At 37.9% G+C, this 24,882-nt stretch overlaps 1 protein-coding gene across 1 annotated transcript in view; it reads left to right on the top strand.

Moving 5' to 3' along the window:
• Positions 1 to 24,882, top strand: part of SMC1B (structural maintenance of chromosomes 1B) — an 82,287-nt gene that overhangs the window by 29,942 nt on the left and 27,463 nt on the right. The window contains exons 12-15 of the mRNA XM_027543510.1: positions 7,966 to 8,112; positions 18,921 to 19,058; positions 19,357 to 19,473; positions 21,581 to 21,687. Of these exons, the coding sequence (XP_027399311.1) occupies positions 7,966 to 8,112; positions 18,921 to 19,058; positions 19,357 to 19,473; positions 21,581 to 21,687 (509 nt within the window). The remainder of the gene's footprint in view (positions 1 to 7,965; positions 8,113 to 18,920; positions 19,059 to 19,356; positions 19,474 to 21,580; positions 21,688 to 24,882) is intronic.

The following is a 24,882-nucleotide window of genomic DNA, read 5'->3' on the forward strand; positions in this document are numbered from 1 at the left end:
ATGTAAATTTGTGCCAACTCTTTGAAGGGCAAGTCTAGCAGTTGTACTTCTTCAGAACTTTACATACACATAAAATCATATGTGTATGAAATGATATATATATACAAGATTTAGTTATTGAACCATTGTGTGTAGCAAGAAATTTGGAAACAATTTGCCCAAGACTGTTCAGTAAAGTTATAATGCATTTATAAAATGGGACACTATATAACCTTAAATAGAGGGAATGAAGCTCTTTATGTACAACTGTCAGATAATCTCCAAGATTTCAGTTCAGTTGCTCAGTTGTGTCTGACTCTTTGTGACCTCATGGACTGCGGCACGCCAGGCCTCCCTGTCCATCACCACCTCCTGGAGTTTACTCAAACTCATGTCCATTGAGTCGGTGGTGCCATCCAACCATCTCATCCTCTGTTGTCCCCTTCTCCTCCTGCCTTCAATCTTTCCCAGCATCAGGGTCTTTTCAGATGAGTCAGTTCTTCGCATCAGGTGGCCAAAGTATTAGAGCTTCATCATCAGTCCTTTCAATGAATATTCAGGACTGATTTCCTTAGGATGGACTGGTGCAATCTCCTTGCTGTCTAAGAGACTCTAAAGAGTGTTCTCCAACACACAGTTAAAAAGCATCAATTCTTCAGTGATCAGTTTTCTTTATAGTCCAACTCTTAAATCTATACATGACTACTCCAAGATATAGTCAGTTTTTTAAAAAGTAGTAAGTAGACTAGTGTTTATTATGTTACCATTTGTGTAAAACATGAGGAAAGGAGATGTGTATTTGTTTATGCAAAAATATTTCTGGAAGAATACATAAGAAATTGACAGCATTGATCATCTCTGGGGAGGGTAACTGGGTCATAGGGGCTAGCAATACCAGGGAAATTTTTTACTCTGTGCCCTGTATCTTTTGGAGTTTGAACTATGTGAATATCTTACCCATTCAAAAATAAAAGGGAAATGTTAAAGTATATTATTTTCCATACCTGTGAAAGACAGCTTAAAAATATGTATAACCTGTATACCACAAAAGTTACAGAGGATCTGCTTCAGCAGCTTATAACACTGAAACACAATTTCTTGAAACAGTTGAATTTGTTCAGTGGAATGATCGGATATACCTCAGAATGAATTTTTAATGCCAAAGAAATCCTCCTTTTCCTAAGCCAGGCTTTCTAGAACTTTTATTTAATGCTACTAATATTTAAAAATTCCCCCAACTGCTTATTTTATATGATATCCCCAAGGTATTTTTTGGGGAATGCAAGCCCCCAAATATGCATAGGAGGACTGCACTGAGCAACGATTGTAAACTGTAATTTTTAGGCTAGAAATAGAAATTGTAGTCCTTCCAGAATAGCTTTGACTGTCAATCAAATGAAACAGGTTATTTGATACTAAATTTACTTTTTAAAGAAATAAATTATTTTAATAAACATAGAAACTATTTTTAAAAGCCCTATAATTCTATGAATTGCTGCCTATTTCATTTTTAGAATTAAAGGAGGTCTATAACATGGTGATTATTAAGAACATGGACATAGATGTTTGATCAACTTTTGATTTAGGGATTTTAGTCCCTGTCTTAAAGAGATGGGAACACCAGACCTCCTTACCTGTCTCCTGAAAAACCTGTATGCATGTCAAGAAGCAACAGTTAAAACCTTACGTGGAACAACTGACTGGTTCAGTTGTGGGAAAGGAGTATGTCAAGGTTGTATATTGTCACTCTGTTTATTTAGCTTTGTGCAGAGTACATCATGTGAGATGCCAGGCTGGATGCAGCATAAGCTGGAATCAAGATTGCCAGAAGAAATATCAACCTCAGATTTGCAGATGATACCACTCTGATAGCAGAAAGTGAAGAGGAACTGAAGAGCCTCTTGATGAAAGTGAAAGAGAGTGAAAAAGCTGGCTTAAAACTCAGCATTCAAAAAATGGAGATCATGGCATCAGTCCCATCACTTCATGGCAAATAGAAGGGAAAAAGTAGAAGCAGTGACAGATTCTATTTTCCTGAGCTTCAAAATCACTGTGGACAGTGACTGCAGTTGTGAATTAAAAGATCCTTGCTCCTTGGAAGGAAAGCTATGACAAACCTAGACAGCATGTTAAAAAGCAGAGACTTCACTTGGCTGACAAAGGTCCATATAGTCTGGATTTGAGTGAAAGTGAAAGTTTCTCAGTTGTATCCAACTCTTTGCAACCCCATGGAATAGTCCATGGAATTCTCTAGGCCAGAATACTGGAGTGGGTAGCCTTTCCCTTCTCCAGGGAAACTTCCCAATGCAGGGATCAAACCCAGGTCTCCCACACTGCAGGCAGATTCTATACCAGCTGAGCCACCAGGTACGCTCAAGAATACTGGAGTGGGTAGCCTATCCCTTCTCTGGGGGATCTTCCTGACCCAGGAATCGAACTTGGGTCTCCTGCATTGTAGATGGATTCTTTACCAGCTGAGCTACCAAGGCATGGATGTGAAGAGTTGGACCATAAAGAAGACTGAGCACCGAAGAATTGATGCTTTCTAATTGTGCTCTAGAAGACTTTTGAGAGTCCCTTGGACATCAAGGAGATCAAACCAGTCAATCCTAAAGGAAATGGACCCTGAATATTCATTGGAAAGACTGATGCTGAAGTTGAAGCTCCAGTACTTGGGCTACATGATGTGAAGAGTTGACTCATTGGAGAAGACCCTGATCCTGGGAAAGATTGAAGGCAAAAGAAGAGGGCAGCAGAGGATGAGATGGTTAGATAGCATCACTGACTCTTTGGACATGAATTTGTGCAAACTCCTAGTGAAGGACAGAAAAGCACAGTGAAGGACAGAAAAGCCTGGTGTTCTGCAGTCCATGGGGTGGCAAAGAATTGGACATGACTTAGCAACTAAACAACAATAACAGATGGCTTTAGGCAAGCTTCTTAATATCTGTAAGCCCCAGTCTATAAGATGGAAATCATATTTACTCATGGGGTGCAAACATAGAATTGAATAGCATATATGCACTATGTCAAGCATAGTATGATAAATAGTTACAGGAATGACAGCAGCAGCCAACAAAGTAATAAAAAGAATCTCAGAAAATTGTGAGTACCCTCTGCTCTAAGAGGGGAAGTTGACTTGGCCAAGTGTGATGCCTGGAAAGAGAGAGCTGGCATAGAATAGCATATGTGTTATGACAGATTCTTAGTTCAAAGTTCTTGATACACTTCTCTCTCTTCTTGCCAAGCCAGCCCACAAATTTTTGTGTGTGTGTCACATTTGACTTTTACACATTCAAAAAACGAGTTAATAAATGTTCAGTTTGGAAAATAGAGCTCAAAAAGGAAAATTGGGACTTCCCTGGTGGTCCAGTGGTTAAGACTCCGCACTTCCAGTGCAGGGGACATGGGTTCAACCCCTGGTGGGGAAATGAGATCCCACATGCCATGTGGTGGACCACCCCCCCCAAAATAATGGAATGTGAAAACCATCCCTAACATGTTCTATAGAGTTGCCAGATCAAATATTTGGACATAAATTTAAAAGTTATTTGTTGTTTATCGGAAGTTCAGATTTAACTGGGCATCCTGTATTCCTCTTTGCTAAGTCTGGCAACCATACTCTTGAAAGATCTAGTGAGTGTTGTGGTATATGTGCCAGATATTTGATAGTCAGCTATATTACTCTTAGCCTTTGTAGGTATTGATATATGCATAATTGGGTCTTTACCATGAGATCAAGTATGTATTTACTACATTTTTTAATGATATCACTTCTATATTTTAATTTTAATCTAGAATTAATTTTAATATGTATTATTAGATGTAGATATTAGCTTTTCCCCCCAAATGGGTGATTATCTATCCCAATATATTTAATAATTTTTATTTTTCTTTTTGATTGAATTAATTGACTTCTCATAGTCTAAATTATTTATACTTTCTTTTTTCATCTAGTTTAATTTGTTATCTCTTATTTGTAGCTGGGGTGGAAAAGGTAAGTTTTCATTTCAGTCCCAAAGAAAGGCAATGCCAAAGAATGCCCAAACTACCGCACAATTGCATTCATCTCACACGCTAGCAAAGTAATGCTCAAAATTCTCCAAGCCAGGCTTCAGCAATATGTGAACCGTGAACTTCCAGATGTTCAAGCTGGTTTTAGAAAAGGCAGAGGAACCAGAGATCAAGTTGCCAACATCCACTGGATCATCGAGAAAGCAAGAGAGTTCCAGAAAAACATCTATTTCTGCTTTATTGACTATGCCAACGCCTTTGACTGTGTGGATCACAATAAACTGTGGAAAATTCTGAAAGAGATGGGAATATCAGACCACCTGACCTGCCTCTCAAGAAACCTATATGCAGGTCAAGAAGCAACAGTTAGAACTGGACATGGAACAACAGACTGGTTCCAAATAGGAAAAGGAGTATGTCAAGGTTGTATATTGTCACCCTGCTTATTTGACTTCTGTGCAGAGTACATCATGAGAAACACTGGGCTGGAAGAAGCACAAGCTAGAATCAAGATTGCCGGGAGAAATACCAATAACCTCAGATATGCAGAAGGAAAGTTATGACCAACCTAGATAGCATTTTCAAAAGCAGAGACATTACTTTGCCAACAAAGGTTAGTCTAGTCAAGGCTATGGTTTTTCCTGTGGTCATGTATGGATGTGAGAGTTGGACTGTGAAGAAGGCTGAGCGCCGAAGAATTGATGCTTTTGAACTGTGGTGTTGGAGAAGACTCTTGAGAGTCCCTTGGACTGCAAGGAGATCCAACCAGTCCATTCTGAAGGAGATCAGCCCTGGGATTTCTTTGGAAGGACTGATGCTAAAGCTGAAACTCCAGTACTTTGGCCACTTCATGCAAAGAGTTGACTCATTGGAAAAGACTCTGATGCTGGGAGGGATTGGGGGCAGGAGGAGAAAGGGACAACAGAGGATGAGATGGCTGGATGGCATCACTGACTCGATGGACGTGAGTCTGGGTGAACTCCAGGAGTTGATGATGGACAGGGAGGCCTGGCATGCTGCGATTCATGGGGTCGCAAAGAGTCGGACACGACTGAGCGACTGATCTGATCTGATCTGAATGACAGAAAGTGAAGAGGAACTAAAAAGCCTCTTGATGAAAGTGAAAGAGGAGAGTGAAAAAGTCGGCTTAAGCTCAACATTCAGAAAACTAAGATCATGGCTTCTGGTCCCATCACTTCATGGGAAATAGATGGGGAAACAGTGGAAACAGTGTCAGACTTTATTTTTGGGGGCTCCAAAATCACTGCAGATGGTGACTGCAGCCATGAAATTAAAGGCGCTTACTCCTTGGACGGAAAGTTATGACCAACCTAGACAGCATATTGAAAAGCAGAGACATTACTTTGCCAGCAAAGGTCCGTCTAGTCAAGGCTATGGTTTTTCCAGTGGTCATGTATGTATGTGAGAGTTGGACTGTGAAGAAAGCTGAGCGCTGAAGAATTGATGCTTTTGAAGTGTGGTGTTGGAGAAGACTCTTGAGAGTCCCTTGGACTGCAAGGAGATCCAACCAGTCCATCCTGAAGGAGATCAGCCCTGGGATTTCTTTGGAAGGACTGATCCTAAAGCTGAAACTCCAGTACTTTGGCCACCTCATGTGAAGAGTTGACTCATTGGAAAGGACTCTGATGCTGGGAGGGATTGGGGGCAGGAGGAGAAGGGGATGACAGAGGATGAGATGGCTGGATGGCATCACTGACTCGATGGACGTGAGTCTGAGTGAACTCTGGGAGTTGGTGATGGACAGGGAAGCCTGGCGTGCTGCGATTCATGGGATCGCAAAGAGTCAGACACGACTGAGCGACTAAACTAACTAACTATTTGTAGTTGTCTTATTGTATATTTATATTTAGTACAATAATCTTTATTTTAATCTATAAAAGAATTTCTTTTAGGAAATAGTCAAGATATACATTATCAATAGGTAAAATGTTAGCCCACAGTGTAAAATTATCATGTATAAAACTAAACTTGTGTTCTTTCTAAATCTTGATCTCAATTCTTAGTACCACTCTTCTAACCAAATGAAATTCTGGTTTTTACTCATGAATCTCCTTATAACCTCTGCAGTTCCCATACTTTTATAATTACACCACCTAGATATATCTCAAAATCCTTTTCCTTTTCTTTACCCTAGATATTGGCTGATTTCATACCATCACCTCTGGCTTCAGGTGGACCAGTCAATCCATTTTCCATATGGTTGCTAGAGTGGTCTGTTTAAAGTTCACATCTCACCATCTGTCTCGTTTGCTGTCAGACAGTGCTAATCTCCAACCCCTCCACACACCCCGTCAGTCCTCAGCTGTGTTTGATCCACATTCTTCCTGTGGTGACATACAAAGCGCTCTGTGATCTGCCCTGTCTAGCAGCCTCACTCTTTCCTTTCTTTCCTGAAGTACAGACACAGTAGCTAGAGCTCTAGGAGTCATCTTGGACTACAGAATGACGTTGAAGGTTGTCAAATAAGAGACACTTGACACATCACTAGTGACATACAGTGTGGATGCAAAAGTAAACTTTATTGAGAACAGCTGAAAGGCAGAGGAGCTGTGGAGCCTATGTAGTTCGTCAGCTTTCATTCTGTATAGGTGTACTTTGCTAGGCAAAAATGGCATGAGCTAAAAGTGTTCCAAGAGAGGGAAGCTTTTATGGATAGGTCAGAGGAGTAAGGTGATCATGTAACAGTGGGCTTCCTAGTCAGGGAGACTTCTTTCTGGACCAGACACCACCTACAGGAGCTCAGTCTCCATGCCATTGCTGTTGCTGTCTGGTAGAGATCTAGTGTCTTTGCTGAGTTCAGACCTGATGAGAAAATTCGTTGCCAGGCTAACAGTTGGGAGGGAAGGGAGCCCCCACTGCCTTCCAGAACATAAAAGGCCTGTCTCCTCTGAGGGGTAATCCAAGAAAAATACTAAGGGTGGTAGAGTGGCATGAGAGGAGTGTGGGTTAACTGTGCAGCCAGCATATGCACACTGGAATGTTTACCTCTGTAATGGCAAAAGAGAGAGGAGCTAAGTTTTCTGTTAAATATAATTAATCTAATTCTAACTCATACTTTTGATAAGACACAGTGAAAGCCTTCACCGCCTCTGGAAGCCTGTGAACCTTCCAGGCTGGGTTGGAACACCCCAGTTTTATGCTTCCAGATTACTGTGTTTCTCTTGTCTCATACTTTCCATTGTAATGATATGTTTATATGTGTCTTTTCCTTACTAGTCTGACTCATAAGGGTGAGTGCCATATTGGACTCTTTTGGTCACTCCAGTCCCCAGTACAGAATGTCTCAAACACAGCAGGCACACAGAGTGTCTGAATCTAGGAATGAATGAGGCTCCTGTTGGCTTTTTTAAAAATTAGCTTATGTTAGGTGGCTTTAGTCCTCCACAGGCTGTCTCCTCCGCTTTGACTAATTAATTAGAAACATTTTAAAAACACTGAGAATTGCTTTCATTTGTTCCATAAAGCAAGACTATAAATTTCAAGCTGTTTTATACATTTGACTCAGTTAAAATTTGGGGTCCAATTTCATATTCATTTTAGAGTACATGGTATATTTGGTATTCTAAAGTAACTAAGGCTCTTTTCAAAGAATGTCTTTGACATGTGATGTCAGAGTCTTTAAAATACAGTATTACATAATGTAAAGTATGAGATATTAAATACAAATACTCTTGGGTTTTTTTCTTCTCAATACTGAATATGTTTGGAACTAACATATAATTTTATTTTGAACTTTTTATATTGCTACTCATTTGTGCCTGAAATACAAAACAGAGTTTTGTACTTGAGTTTGTTGGCTGGTGTCCCTCATGAGCTAGTTGTCTTATAATAGAGTTCAGTAAATAGTTTTTTTTAACTACATATTCTTAGCTGTATAAGTTGTTGTGTTATATTCTGTTTTTATCTTCTTCATGTACATTTCTCCAAGGTAAAATATTTTTAATTTTACAGACAGTAGCTCTTGATGGAACATTATTTTTAAAATCTGGAGTGATCTCTGGAGGGTCAAGTGACTTAAAATCCAAGGCTAGATGCTGGGATGAGAAAGAGTTAAAGAATTTAAGAGACAGGAGAACCCAACTAATCCAAGAATTAAAGGTAAATCCATGTTGTAAAAATTGTAGAATACTAAGTAGAGTAATTGTGTTTTTAATGTGTTTTTAAGCAAATTTCTTAGGTAATGAAAGTACCATGCCTTTAGTTTAAAGAAGTCAAATTCTGCAGAATGGAGTAAAGTAAAAAATAAAAATCTTTCCCTTGCCCATCCTTACATCTCAGTGGTATTTCTTAAACATACTTTGATACATATACTCCAGAAATTTTCTCGGTATATGCAAGTCTATGTATTAATTTTCCTGATTTGTTTTATAATAGACTTTTGCTATTGATTGTGTTTGCAACAGGCTTTTTACTTAGTATCACAACATGGACAATGTTTTCATTTAGCATATAGAGAGCTACTTTGTTTTTTGATGAGTCCTTCCTGCTACTTTATTATATAGATTTTAACCAGTGTTACTTTGGTTTTTGTTATTACAAATGAGGCAGCATTCAAATTCCTTTGGAAAGAGAAAGTAACACAGTGCCTGAGAGTATAAATCCTATGGCCACACTGCCTGAGTTTGATTCCTGACTCTCCCACTTACCAGCAGTATGATCTTGTGCAAGTTCCCTATCCCCTTCATACCTTGAACCTTTTAGAGTTACTTTAAAGATTAAATCAGCTATTCAAGATAAAATGCTAATGCCTGACAAAAGTGTAAGCACTATATAAATATTTGTTGTTAGTATACTTTACTTACATCTCTAAGACGATTTCCTACATGTGGGATTTCTGGGTCTGAGGATGTGTGCGTTTAAAAAGTTGATAGATGCTGCTAAATTCCCATTGAAAGAAAACCTGTAGTAGAGAGTGTATGTCCCTAGATTGCAGCACTAGATACTGGCAAATATTTTAATTTTTGCCAACCTGGTAAAGAAAAACATATAATCTAATTGTTTGAATATGCATTTCTTATAACTGAGGTTGAGCATTTACTAATATATTTATCATTTGTTTATTTACTCATTAATTTTTCTTCTGTGAACTTATTAGGCTATTTGTCCTATTAGCTACTTTAAGAATTATTTGTATAATAAGCAAATTACTTCTTAGCATGTTTGTTGTAAATATACTTTCTATTCAGCTTTTTTTGTTGGCTATATTGAAGTATAATTTATATATAGAACAGTCACCAGTTTTAAGTGTACGGTTCGGTAAGTTTTGACAAGTGTATGTATTCACCACCAAAATCCTGATATACAACATTTCCATACCCACCCCCACACAATTCCTTTGGGCTCGTTTGTAGTCAGTCCCTTCCCCTGGACTCCGTAGAAACTCTGGACCTGGCAGCTCAGTCTACTTTCTATCATTGTAGCTTTTTCTCACTTAGAATTTCATATAAATGGAATAATCATAAAATAGTAGTCTTCTGTTTTATGCTTTCTTCATTTAACCTAATGCTTTTGAAATTCATGTTGTGTGTATCAAAAGTTATTCCGTTTTACAATTCAGTAACTGACATTTAACTTTGTTTTGTCACACATGTATTTTTAATCTTTATGTAACCAAATTTATTAATCTTTTATAACTTCTGGATTTCAGTGTCATGCTCAGAAAGACATTTTTCTTTCTGAAAATGACAAAAGAAATTCAATAATGCTTCCACCCAAAGTATCATTTATTTGAATGTTATAATCCCACACACAAATATACTTGAAATGTAAACTTTAAGAGATACTAAATCAGGATAATGCTTTTTGATTATTTATTTTTCCTATTTAGCTTTCTTCTTTTGTTTATACAAATGATTGATTTTTGATTCAAGGAGGTGTTCTGGCAAAGTTACTCGGCTAATTTTAATCTTTTTCTATAAACATGACACCACAAACTATGCTTTGATCTAAGGTATACAAAAATTCAACTTTTAAAGATTTTACAAATTTAAGCCTAGGCACAGGGGAAGTTTCAGGAAGGTGGCAGCTTGAATGAATGTGGTTTCCTGTCCGTGTTTATACTAGGTTACCACCTGTGTGTCTCTCACCTGACCCTAGTGGGGAGTTGGGTGTGAATGAGATCTTGGGTTCTGGGAAAGGCCACCAGGAAAAGCTGAGGTAGGGCTTCTCTTTTGATCTTTGAAGAGAGCTGGGAGAAGAATCAGGCATAGGGGAATACTGAAAGAAAGGAAAGCAAGCTCAGTTGCGTCCGACTCTTTGCCACCCCATGGACTGTAACCTACCAGGCTACTCCATCCATGGCATTTTCCAGGCAAGAATAATAGAGTGGATTGCCATTTCCTTCTCCAGGGGATCTTCCCAACCCGGGGATCGAACCCGGGTTCTATCTGCATTTCAGGCAGACACTTTACCATCTGGAGCTACCAGGGAAGCCAGGGGAGTCCTGGAGGAAGGTTAAATATTTGTCCCATGTAAATATGCTTAGTCTTGACCCCCATAAGGTAAATATTAGTAGATTATGGCCCCCCCATCCTGAGTTTGTGGGAGAAGGAAATGGCAACCCACTCCAGTGTTCTTGCCTGGAGAATCCCAGGGACAGCGGAGCCTGGTGGGCTGCCATCTGTGGGGTTGCACAGAGTCGCACACGACCGAAGCGACTTAGCAGCAGCAGTAGCAGGGAGACCAGAGAGACATCTTTTCCTCCATCTCTGAGTGGGGCACTGGCAATTTTCTGTTGCAGTTGCTGGCCTTTGGGTGTAGAGAATATCTGTGGGGCATCTGCCACTAGGGGTGCTTCAACACGCATACCTGAACCTCAAATAGGCAAAAAAACGCATAAATGCATTTAAGGTATTCCAGGAGCCATCAACACTTGAACAAAAAACTAGAAGCATTAAAGAGATACGGAGTCTTCCCTGGTAGCTCAGACGGTAAAGAATCTGCCTGCAGTGTGGGAGGTCTGGGTTCGATCCCTGGGTAGGGAAGATTCCCTGGAGAAGGGAATGGTAACCCACTCCCATATTGTTGCCTGGAGAATCCCATGGACAGAGGAGCCTGGTGGCTACAGTCCATGGGGTCGCCAAGAGTCGGACACAACTGAGCGACTAACAGACTCAAGGAGATACAGTGTGATGTTGGCCCTCTCTGTAATGCCACGCACAAGAATATTTTCCCAGGAAAAGAAGTATGTGTTTCTAAACTATAGAATGCAATAGATGGATTGAAGGATAGGATCGTCATTGTTGAGATCCACATTAATAACCTGGAAGACAAGTGAAATAGTATCTCAGTGATGGGGAAGAATTGCAAAGATAAGAAAATAGTGAAAAAAAAAAAAAAAGAAAAGAGAAAAATAGAAACTTAGGTAGACTCAGGAGTCTTGGTATGAGAAAAATAAAATTTCCAGAAATTGGAAAAGGAGCACAGAGAAGTAATTTTTTAAAAAAGAAAATGTCTCTTAAACTGAGGATCCACCTTAATTTACCAATTGAAAGGACACGCACAGTTCCATGTAGGATTAATGAGAAAAGGCAAACATTAACACAGATGTAGTTGTAATTCACTAAGCCCTAGGTTATAGAGGCAGTGCTAAAATATGTCACCCCCGCTTCAGAAAGATTCCTTATACATTTAAAAAAATCAAGCTTGTATCAGACTATAAAACTAGTTGAGACTAGAGTAAGAGCTGTAGGCAATCGAGGGAAAAGCACTACCTCCCAAGATACTTACAGTTCAGGAACCTGCAGATAAGCAGATGCAAAGATGATGTCATCCACATGCTCCATGTGAAAACATACCAGAGAAAGTGCTCTCAGCAGCACATGTGTTAGAAGAGACCTAATTGTAATGAATGAACAGTGCTAACCTAACTCAGCAAAACCTGGGAAATAGAGATGGAGAGAGAAATGAATATGTCCCAGAGATCTTACCTGTGAGGAGATGAAGAATATTCTGAAGATTGTATCTTGGTGGGTGGAGGAAGTTGGGTGGGACTAGAGTGTTTAAAAGTACACTCAATTAACATGGGAACAAATAGCAAAAACAATGCAAGAAAAGAATAAAGGATAAAAAGTAAGATGGGGGAAATAAATTCTTGCTAATCAGTCATTACAGTAAACATGAGTAGATTTAAGTTTCCCATTAAAAGACCAAGATCAGACTTCCCTGGTGGTCCAGTGGCTAAGAATCTGCCTGCTGATGCAGGGGACACGGATTTGATCCCTGGTCCAGGAATTCCGATCCCACTTGCTGTGGAGCAACTCAGCCAGTGCACCACCGCTACTGAGCCCATGTGCTGCAACTGCTAAAGCCCTTGTGGCCTAGAGCCTGTGCTCCGCAGCAAGAGAAGCCACCTCAGTGAGAAGCCTGTGCCCCGCAACTGGTGAAAGCCTGCACACAGCAGCGAAGCCCCAGTGTAGCCAAAAATAAATACATAAATAAAATTTATATGTTAATAAAAGACCAAGATCATCATAGCTTAAAAGGCAAAACTCAGCTAAATGTCATTTGTAAGAAATTGTCTTAAAATTGAATGTTGAAAATTACGGATGAGCACCTGGCAAATGCAGACAAAACAGGAGTGACAATATCAGACAATGTGAACCTTAAGGTTAAAAATCTTCAACTATATAGTAAGCTTTCAATAAGCATTGAGTAAATTGAATAAAGAAGGATATTTAGTTCAGTTCAGTTGCTCAGTCATGTCCGACTCTTTGTGACCCCATGAGAAGGATGCTGCTAAGTCACTTCAGTTGTGTCCAACTCTGTGACCCCATAGACGGTAGCCCACCAGGCTCCCCCGTCCCTGGGATTCTCCAGGCAAGAACACTGGAGTGGGTTGCCATTTCCTTCTCTAATGCATGAAAGTGAAAAGTGAAAGTGAAGTCGCTCAGTCGTGTCCGACCCTCATCGATCCCATGGACTGAAGCCTACCAGGCTCCTTCATCCATGAGATCTTCCAGGCAAGAGTACTGGAGTGGGGTGCCATTGCCTTCTCCCATGAGAAGGATATTATGTATTAAAAAGTAAGATCTACATTTTAAACCTCTTTGCAGCACATACTACCTAAATATTTAAAACAAGATTAGTTAACAGAAATGAAATTATAATGAAGCATTTCACTGTATGTATGTCTTTCAAAATTGGACACATCTAAGTAGACAAAAACAATAACTTAGAGGAATTGGTAATTCAATCAGTAAGCTTAAATCCAGATTCTATTTCTAACACTAGCAATGTGGCTCTGAGTAAGTTACTTAAACGCTTTAATGCTTTAATTTTCTCATCAATAATAATGGATATAGTAATAGTACTATTTCATAGAATTGTTAAGAGGATTAAATAGGTTAATATAAACTATAAAACACATGCTCAATAAATTTGAGATATTATTTAAATTAGCTGTGAAACATTAAAAACTGATCATATGCTTATCCACAGTGGAAACCTCAGTAGTTTTTAAGAGATTTTTATAGATCCTTTTGGTCATAATTTAATGAAATAGAAATAGTGACCAAAATTTTTTTTGTCTACATAGAAATTAAGAAATGTACCTGTCAATAGTTTCGGGATCAAACAAGTAATCAAGAGGAAAATTACAAAATGTTTCAAAAATGGTGAACACAAAATCTGTGAGATACAGTAAAGCTATATCATGGACGGAGGAGCCTGGTAGGCTGCAGTCCATGGGGTCGCTATGAATCAGACATGACTGAGCGACTTCACTTTCACTTTTCACTTTCATGCATTGGAGAAGGAAATGGCAACCCACTCCAGTGTTCTTGCCTGGAGAATCCCAGGGACAGCAGAGCCTGGTTCGATTCGGTCTATGGGGTCGCAGAGTCAGATACGACTGAAGCAACTTAGCAAAGCTATATCAAGAGGAAAATATGTTATTAAAGAAGAAAAATGAAATATAAGGGAATTTATTACTTTAAGAAATTGGAACCACAAAATAAGCAAAACAATAATGAAAAATTTTAAAGCTACAGTAAAATAGAAAAGGGTAAATCAATCTAAAAACTGGTTGTTTTGAAAGACTAATAAAATAGATAAACCCTGCAACTCTAATGAAGGGAAGAAAAGTAAGAAGTAATCATATACAGATTAGGAATGAGAAAATTAGAATAATTTTAAGAGAACCTTATAAGCAAATAATTTACATAGTTAAAAAATTGAAAATCTGTATGGATGATGTTCAGAAAAATATAAATTGCCAAGATTGATCAGGAAAAAAGTGGAACATTTGAAAAATTAGACAGTGGTAGGGAGTGGTGTAGTTGGCTGGCCCAATACCTAGCCACAACCTTTTCCTTCCTTGGTTGCATCTATTATAGAATCATAAAACTAAATTTGATTTCTGAAGTTTTCTTGGAGCTAGTGGTGGCCGTGTGACAGTTTTGGCAATATCAGTGGGAATGTTCGCATTGTCCTTTGCGTTTTTCCCTTCCTGACTGGAATGCAGTCAAGAGGGCTGGAGGTGCAGCAGCAGTTTTGTACCAAGAGAGCAAGCTTGAGTATAAAAACCATTGTATTAAGAAGCCAACATTGTTTGTTAAAAGCCCAATATGGGCTTCCCTGTGGTAAAGAATCTGCCTGCAGTGTGGGAGCCACAGGTTTGATCTCTGGGTCTGGAAGATCCCCTAGAGAAGGAAATGGCAACTCACTCCAGCATTCTTGCCTGGGAAATCTGATGGACAGAGGAGCCTGGTGGGCTTACAGTCCACGAGCTTGCAAGAGTCTGACATAACTCAGCAATTAAACCACCACCCACCATACCCCAATATAAAATAAAAAGTAAAAAGCTGAAAATTAGATGCCGTTGTTGAGGAATTGCATCACTGTAGACTGCTTTTGTGTGAGAAAAATAAAGCCACGTTTTTTTAAGCCACTGTTAGTTGAATGATCTCCCATTGAAAACAGACTCCAGTAATGCAAAATAATGAGGCAGCTATGGAAAAGAGTGTGGCAACTCACAAGAAATTAAAAAATAGAATTATCAAATGATCCAGCAATTCTCCATCTGAGTATATATACCCTACGGAATTGAAAGCAGGGTCTGGATAATACTAGTTAATAGTATTAGATAATAATAGTATTATTCATAACATAGTACCATGTTCATAACAGCATTATTCATAATAGCCAAAAAGTAGAAGCAGCCCAAGTGTTCACTAGATGAACAGATGAGCAGATTAGGGTCTATACATATAATGGGATATTATTCAGCCTTTAAAAGGGAGGAAGCTAACACATGCTACAAACATGGGTGAATTTTCAAGATGTTATGCTACATGAAACAGAACGGGAAAGTGAGAGTTGCTCAGTCGTGTCCAACTCTTTGTGACTCCATGGACTGTATAGTCCATGAAATTCTCTAGGCCAGAATACTGGAGTGGGTAGCCTTTCCCTTTTCCAGGGGATCCTCCCAACCCAAGGATTGAACCCAGGGCTCCTGCATTGCAGGTGAATTCTTTACTAGCTGAACCAAAAGGGAAGCCCAAGGATACTGGAGTGGGTAGCCTGTCCCTTCTCCAGTGGATCTTCCTGACCCAGGAATCAAACTGGGTTCTCCTGCACTGCAGGCAAATTCTTTACCAGCTGAGCTACCAGGGAAGCACATGAAATAAGTAAATTGCAAAAAGACAAATATCGTATGAATCAATAGTCAAAATAGAGGCAGAAAAGTAGAGGACAGTTGCCAGGGCCTGGAGAGTAGAATGGAAGCTTGTTTCATGGGTATAGGTTCAGTTTTATAAGATAAAAAGAGGTCTGGAATTGAAACATGTATATTATCATACATGAAAAACAGATTGCCAGTCTAGGTTCGATGCATGAGACAGGGTGCTCAGGGCTGGTGCACTGGGATGACCCAGAGGGATGGGATGGGGAGGGAGGTGGGAGGGGGGTTCAGGATGGGGAACACATGTATACCCATGACTGATTCATGTCAATGTATGGCAAAAACCACTACAATATTGTAAAGTAATTAGCCTCCAAAAAAAAAAGAGATCTGGAAGTTGGTTGCACAACAATGTAAATGTACTTAAATACTGTTGAACTGTACACTTTAAAAATGACAAAGATGATTAATTGTATATATATTTTGTCACAATTGAAAAGATTAGGATCAGATGGGTTTACAGCTGAGTTCTAATATAATTCTCAGGTAAGCCATTCTAGATCATAGAAAAAGATGGGAACGTCTCATTTTATTTAATATAGGTAGTATAACTTTAATATCAAATATTATAAAGATAACCACAAAAATAAAACTAAAGACCGACTTCCCTTGTGAGCATAATGTGTAATTTCTAAGTTAAATATCACCACTGAGTATTTAGCAATGTAGTGATAGAAAAATACATCTGTTGAATAGAATTTGTTCTAAGAATACATGGGTGTTTCAGTGTTGCCATCGGTCAATATAATCCATTACATTTACAAATTAAAGGCAGGAGAAAAGTCATGTGATCCTAATTAGATTTTATAAAGGTCAGCTGCTGGTCCTAATTAAAGTCCTAAGTAAAAGAGTAATTTGTGGAAATTACTTTAAAAAAATAAATATCTCTTGCCCAGAACAACAGAAATAATTGATTAAATGCTGAAACATAAAAATTATTTTAGTTAAAATCAGGAAGTAAACAGATATCTCCTGTCACTGTTATTATTTAACATAGTCTTGGAAGTTATATTAATTATATTTAGGCACAAAATGAAATAATTTATATACATTTTTGAGAAGGAGAAAAACTAACCTTTTTCTGATAAGATTGTAGTTTAAAAACTACTAGATTAAATAAGGTAATGAGAGGGCTACATAAACAAAACTGTAGTTTTTCTCTATACTGTAAAAGAGCATCTAAAATGGGGAAAATACTCTACTCACAATAGAAATAAATGTAAGTATAAAGACATGTAACTATTAGAAAACTAAATCTTATTGAAGGACAAGACAACACCAAAGAAAAGACATACTATATTCTTGGGTTAGAAGTTCTCCAGTTAATATAATTTGAATGCAAGTTCAAGTAAAATATTAGCAAGGATTTTTTATTTGATAAAGTGATTCTCTAATTCTTAGAAATGAATTTCCTGAGACCAGTAAAAAAACATGTAACAGAAGAGAGTGTGGTAACTTCTATTGGAAGTTCTACTGGACAGATTAATGGAGAAAGAATAGGAACTTCAGAAATGGGCCCGGTTATATTTGACAATTTAACATACAACTGGGATGATATTTTGGGCTTACCTGGTGGCTTAGACAGTAAAGAATCACCTACAATGTGGGAGACCTCAGTTCCATCCCTGGGTTGGGACGATCCCCTGGAGGAGGGCGTGGCATCCCACTCCAGTATTCTTGCCTGGAGAATCCCCATGGACAGAGGAGCCTGGTGGGCTGCAGTCCATGGGGTCGCAGAGTCAGATACGACAGAGTGACAAAGCACAGCACAAAATGATATTTTAGTTCGGCGAGGAAAGAAGAGATTAGTAAATGGTATTGGACTTCCCTTGTGGCTCAGCTGGTAAAGAATCCGCCTGCAATGTGGGAAACCTGGGTTGGGAAGATCCCCTGGAGACGGGAAAGGCTACCCACTCCAGGATTCTGGCCTGGAGAATTCCATTTACTGTATAGTCCATGGGGTCGAGACGAGTCAGAAACAAGTGAGCAACTTTCACTTTCATTGGCACATCTAGGGAAAGTTAATTTTGTGCTCCATATTATGACATGTAAAAATAAATTATGGGTAGATTGAAAGCTTAAATTAAAAGTAGTATTTAAATGAGGATAAAAGCCATTATATAAAATTTTTTAAAGTTTTAAATGAAGACTGTTGGTTCTATACTATCAAAGATTTCTATAAATTGATTTGAAAAAGCCACGATAGAAACATATAGGCAAAAGAGGGGTTTAGGCAGTTCATAGAAGAAATCCATATGGCTAATAAACCTGAAAAAATGCTCAATATAGAATATAGTACTCAGGATTACTTCATGCATATCAATAAGAGTTGGGGAAAATATATATGCTAGTAGACTTATAAAGAAACACATACTCATATATCATTTATAAAAATATGAATGGTTAAAGCTTTGGAAGAGCAGTTAGTACCAGCTAGTATAATAAGAACATGAAGACCTTTGACCTATTGATCTCACGCTGGGGAATCTATTGCATAGAAATAAAAACAGCAGTATTTAAGGGTACACACAGAAGTGTGTTACTGCAGTGCTGCTTGTGATGGCAAAAACCTGGAAACAAAATGAATGCCCATCATTAAGAGAAGAGTGAAATAATTTTGTTACAGTCACACTAGAATAATATACAACCATTGAAAGAATTAATTTAGAGCTTTATCAGCTGACTTTTGTGAGTAACTGAATGAGTAAAGCAGGAGGTAGAAAAGTATGTCTAATGTGATTCTAAAATTGCAAAACAAGACTGACAAAAACATATAGGTGAGTATGCATGCACATGTTTTTATATACAGACTTGAAGTAAAAATATAGAAGAACATATATGAGGGATTTATTTGGTTGGGCAATAGGATAGGTGAAGAGAGAAGGAAATGGGTGAGGCAAGGATGCACTAAAGAAAGGCAGCAAAGACCACGTGGTCTCATTTACGCCATTTATGTGCCTTGGGCAGAACGTGCACTCCCCATTCTTCATTTTCGTGCCTGTTTCCTGTGACGACATGAGAGAGTTTTCTGAGGAGCCTGTATGGCGTCTTGGTTACTCCAGATGACTTATGCACTTAGTTGCCCCATCTTTTATCAGAAGAAGGGAAGGTAGAGTTGTGGATATGGTTACGTGTAAAAAGCAGTGACTTATGATCTATCAAAGTACTGTGAAAAGTGAAAGTGTTGTCTATTATAAAATGTTACTAGATCTCCCTTTCTTTTTAGGGTTTAATGAAGATAGTGCGCAAGGAAGCAGATTTGAAACAAATACAGGCTCTAATACAAGGAACTACTACACGACTCAAATATGCACAAAGTGAACTAGAAATCATTAAAAAGAAGCACCTTGCTGCTTTTTACCGGGTAATATACATTTACATAAAATTTGATGGAAATTGGGACCAAGGCATAGAATTTCAGGAATTACATTTATAAAGCACCATGTAATTTTTATACTTTCCCTTGTGATTGAGGTATATTATAGTCCTTTAAGTTACTTTATTTTTATGACTTTATTTTAATGTTGTTATTCAGTTGTACGTGATTTACCTTATCTCACAGAGTCTCTTTTTTTTCTGAAAGATACCTATCATGTTTTTGGCTTTACTATATAAAGCTAAAATAGCCATGTTAAAAAGATATTTTTCTTTTTTATAATCAGGAACAATCTCAGCTACAAAGTGAACTACTAAATATTGAATCTCAATGTGCCATGTTGAGTGAAGGAATCAAAGAACGACAACAAAGAATTAAAGAATTTCAACGAAAGATAGATAAGGTTATGAGTGATATATTTATTACTAAATGGCATGTGGCTTGGTTCTAGACCAGATACCAAATTTAAGGCTTCTTCAATATGTGCTAAAGCAAAGTTTGATAAATGCTAAGTTTTATTGGTTTGCCAAATTAATTTCCTTATATGGTATTAATTTCCTTGTATTCCTTGTATTTTTTGAGACCCACTATTGCTCATCTCAGGGGCGATGACTACTAGTACATGGTTATTCTCTTCAGCTGTCCAGCCTCTCCTTGTCCATTGTAAAATTTGCAGTCATTTTCTTTCTTCCACTGCCTAAGAAGGAAAGAACTTTTCCCCTTGTCTCATCTTTTAAGGTTGTGTATTCACTCAGTAATTTTGTCTTGAACATTTATTATATGCCAGGCACAGCTGCTTGGCTCTAGGGTACCAAAGATATGATCATTTAGCCTCTGCTTAAGAAGTAGCAGGAACTTTCTGGCTTAATTCATTCCACTGTTGCTTATCTTTAACCTTTAAAACACTGTTTGTCACACCATCACTCAGTAACTTTCACCCATTGCCTCTAGTTCTGCCTTTTACCACATGATTTGAAACTACCCTTATGTTGCCCCTTAATTATCCTTTTCCAGGTTAAATATCCCTAATTACTTATTTATTCATATTTACTATGAATAAATAAGACCAGTTCTGGTAACCAGCCTCTGTTGTCAGTGCCTAGAACAAAAAATAAATTGAAAATACTGTCTGACCAGTACAGAGTACCCTGGTTTGTCAAATTATTTGGCACACAGAAACATAATTTTACATGACTTGGATTATCTCCTTATACAAAGTATAGATTACTGTTACAGTAGTCATATCACTTTCATATTTAATTTACATTCAACTGAAGTCTGAAACTTCTTTATATGCTGCTGCTGCTGCTAAGTCGCTTCAGTCCTGTCCGACTCTGTGTGACCCCAGAGACAGCAGCCCACCAGGCTCCCCTGTCCCTGGGATTCTCCAGGCAAGAACACTGGAGTGGGTTGCCATTTCCTTCTCCAATGCATGAAAGTGAAAAGTGAAAGTGAAGTCGCTCAGTCGTGTCCGACTCCTAGCGACCCCAGGGACTGCAGCCCACCAGGCTCCTCCATCCATGGGATTCTCCAGGCAAGAGTACTGGAGTGGGGTGCCATTGCCTTCTCCGTTTTCACATGTCCTGTTGCTAAAACAGGTCTCTCTTATCCTATAATTGTGCATAAATGCCAGGCTTTAAAAATCTTTGCGACCCCATGGACTGTAGCCTGTCCTCTGTCCATTGAATTAATTCTCCAGACCAGAATACTGAAGTGGGTAGCTATTCCCTTCTCCAGGGGATCTTCCCAACCCAGGGACTGAACCCAGGTCTCGTGCATTGCAGGCAGATTCTTTGCCTTCTGAGTTACCAGGGAAACTCTTAAAAATATTAATGTTAAATGTTATTTTGTTGGATTTGGCTTATTCTAGTTTTTCCAAATTTTCTGAGTGTTAATTCTATGCTTTAGTCCTCTTGGTTTTATATTATTTAAGAATCTATGAAACGAATCGCCAGTCCAGGTTTGATGCAGGATACAGGATGCTTGGGGCTGGTGCACTGGGATGACCCAGAGGGATGGTATGGGGAGGGAGGTGGGATGGGGGTTCAGGATGGGGAACACGTGTACACCCGTGGCGGATTCATGTTGATGTATGGCAAAACCAATACAATATTGTAGAGTAATTAGCCTCCAATTAAAATAAATAAATTTATATTAAAAAAAGAATCTATAGTATTACTCATAAAGAATATTTTCTGTATTTATGTAGAATGTTATGTTTTGGTATGGCTAAAGTAAACATTCCAGTTTTGTATTAAACTCTTCATAAAGCCAAATCACTTAAAAGGCCACCGTGAACTTTCTTATTTTGTTGTAGAATAAGAACTCTGAAAATAGGTAAGTGTAGTTAATTAAAGAGAAAGCACCAACTTTACAGAGTAGTGATGCTTGTCGGAAATAGTCTGTCCTAATCCAGAAAATCTTGGTGGGAAAAACATAGATTTAAGGATTGTCTATATATTTTTGTAAAATTGATTATTAAACCATTTGGTTTTAAAATAATTTAAAAGGTTGAAGATGATATTTTTCAACACTTCTGTGAAGAAATCGGTGTAGAAAATATTCGTGAATTTGAGAACAAGCATATTAAACAGCAACAGGAAGCTGATCAAAAAAGGTATTTTTATTAAAAGATGTTGGTAAGCAATTATTTATATATAAATGTAACTATTATTTAATAATTTAAAGGAATTATGCCTGTCAGTCAGTTCAGTCGCTCAGTTGTGTCTGACTCTGCGACCCCATGAATCGCAGCACGCCAGGCCTCCCTGTCCATCATCAACTCCCGGAGCTCACTCAAACTCAGGTCCATCGAGTCAGTGATGCCATCCAGCCATCTCATCCTCTGACATCCCCTTCTCCTCCTGCCCCCAATCCCTCCCAGCATCACAGTCTTTTCCAATGAGTCAACTCTTTGCATGAAGTGGCCAAAGTACTGGAGTTTCAGCTTTAGCATCAGTCCTTCCAAAGAACACCCAGGGCTGATCTCCTTCAGAATGGACTGGTTGCATCTCCTTGCAGTCCAAGGGACTCTCAAGAGTCTTCTCCAACACCACAGTTCAAAAGCATCAATTCTTTGGCGCTCAGCCTTCTTCACAGTCCAACTCTCACATCCATACATGACCACAGGAAAAACCATAGCCTTGACTAGACGAACCTTTGTTGGCAAAGTAATGTCTCTGCTTTTCAATATGCTATCTAGGTTGATCATAACTTTCCGTCCAAGGAGTAAGCGTCTTTTAATTTCATGGTTGCAGTTACTGCCTTTATTTCAGTTCATCAAGAAATAGCTAATAAACATTGCTATTTTTATAAAGAGGTCTAATTCTTTTATTCCACAATTTTTAAAGAGAAAAAGCACAAATATACACAGTAAGAGAATGGGGAAATAATTACACACACAGTGGTTATTAAAATGTACTTAGTTCTCTGTTAGTATCCATGTATGTAGATAAAGTTGTATAACCTTTCTATAAACAAACAGCTTCAGGCCACTTGCCGGAAAAGAGGAGGATATTCCCTTCTATTTCTAGCTTGCTGAAATTTCTTTTATTATGAGTGAGTGTTGAATTTTGTCAAATGCTTTTTCTGCTATCTGTTGGGATAATAATACTGTTGGAGTTTGGAGGGAGGTGGCTTATTAATATACTAAATTACAGTGATTGATTTTTAGAATATTAAACCAACTTAGCATATCTAAGATGAACCCCACTGGGTCATGTTGTATTATTCTTTTCAAATATTTTTGGATTGACTCATTAAAATTTTAGTGTGGATTTTTATATCTATATTCATGAGAGTATTGGTCTATAGTTTATTTTTCTTGCAAATACTCTTTTTTATATTTTTGTATCAGGTAATGCCAGACTCATAAAATGAGTCAGGAATTATTCTCTCCTCTGTTTTTCATGGAGAGTTTTTGTAGAATTTTATTATTTTTTTCCTAAAGTTTGGTAAATTTTGGTAAATTTTGCAAGTGCTACCCACTTTTCTTTATGAAAATATTTTTAAAGTTACAAATTCAGTTTCCTTATTGATATAAGGCCATTCAGGACATCTTTTTTCTTGAGTGAGCTTTGGTAGCTTGTGTATTGAAAATAACATTTGTGTATTTCATCTGAGTTATCAAATTTATTAATATAAAATTATTAACATTTCCCCTTTCATCCTTTTCAGTTTCGTAGGATCTGTACTGATGGCCCTTTCATTCCTGATATTGCTAATTTGTTTTCTTTTCTTCTTGATGTCTAGCTAGAGTTATATCAGTTTTATGGTCCTTTGTAAGACCAGCTCTTGGCTTCATTGATTTTTCTCTATGGTTTATCTGTTTCTATGTAGTTGACTTCTGTTCTTAACTTCTTTATTTCCTTGCTGCTACTTATTTTGGGTTTAATTTACTTCTCTTTTTTCTTACTTTTTAAGATAGAAGCTTGCTTTATGTATTTTACGCTTTTCTTCGTTTATAATATAAGCATTTAAGCTGTTTATTTTCCTTTAAGCACTGCTTAAGCTCCATCCCACTATTGCTGGTATGTTTTATTTCATTTTCATTCCATTTAAAATATTTGTTAATATTCTTTGTGGTTTCGTTCTGTGATCTATGGGGTGTTTAGAAGTATTGTTTAATTTAACAGAAATTGTTGTGATGGGGGAGGATTTAGATATGTTTCTGTTACTGATTTTTATTGTGATAAGAAATATATTTTGCATTATTTAAATCCTTTTAAGTTGATTGACACTTATTTGATAACATGGCATGTATTATATCTTAATAAATATTCTGTGTGCTCTTGAAACGAATATGCATTGTTCTATTGGGTAGAGTATTTTCTGAGTAACTTTTAAGTCAAGTTGATTGGTGTCTTTTATGTACTTACTAACTCTGTCTAATTGGTCTAGTGTTCCCTAAGAGAGGAGTTTTGAAATTTCCAAGTACTTTTGGATCTGTCATTCTCTCCTTCCAGTTTTCTCAGTTTATATTTCATGATGTTTAAAGTTTTGTGATTAGGTGCATTCATGTTTGGGATCATTATGTCTTTTTGAGGAATTAATCCCTTCTCCAGAAAGAATGAAGAGGCTGGGCCAAAGTGGAATCAGCACTCAGCTGTGGATGTATCTGGTGGTAAAAGTAAAGTCCAGTGCTCTAAAGAACAATATTGTATAGGAACGTGGAGTATTAGATCGATCAATCAAGGTAAATTGGATGTGGTCAAGCAGGAGATGGCAAGAGTGAACACTGACATTTTAGGAATAAGTGAACTAAAATCAACAATAAAGGGTCAATTTAATTCAGATAACCATCTACTACTGTGGGCAAGAATCCCTTAGAAGAAATGGAGTAGCCCTCATAGTCAACAAAAGAGCCCAAAATGCAGTACTTGGGGCAACCTCAAAAGCAACAGAATGATCTCAGTTGTTTCCAAGGCAAACTACTCAACATCACAGTAATCCAAGTCTATGCCTCAACCAGTAATGCTGAAGAACCTGAAGTTGACTGGTTCTATGAAGATCTACAAGACTTTCTAGAGCTAACAACAGAAAAAGATGTCCTTTTCATCATAGGGGATTGGAATGCAAATGTAGGAAGTCAAGAGATAACTGGAGTAACAAGTAAGTTTGGCCTTGAAGTACAAAATGAAGCAGGACAAAGGCTAATAGAGTTTTGTCAAGAGAACACACTGGTCATAGCAAATGCCCACTTCCAACAACACAAGATGACTACACATGGACATCACCAGATGGTCAATACTGAAATCAGATTAATTATATTTTTTGCAGCCAAAGGTGGAGAAGCTCTAGCTTAGCAGAAGCT

The sequence above is a fragment of the Bos indicus x Bos taurus genome, chromosome 5 (assembly GCF_003369695.1).
Source record: "Bos indicus x Bos taurus breed Angus x Brahman F1 hybrid chromosome 5, Bos_hybrid_MaternalHap_v2.0, whole genome shotgun sequence".
NCBI lineage: Eukaryota > Metazoa > Chordata > Mammalia > Artiodactyla > Bovidae > Bos > Bos indicus x Bos taurus.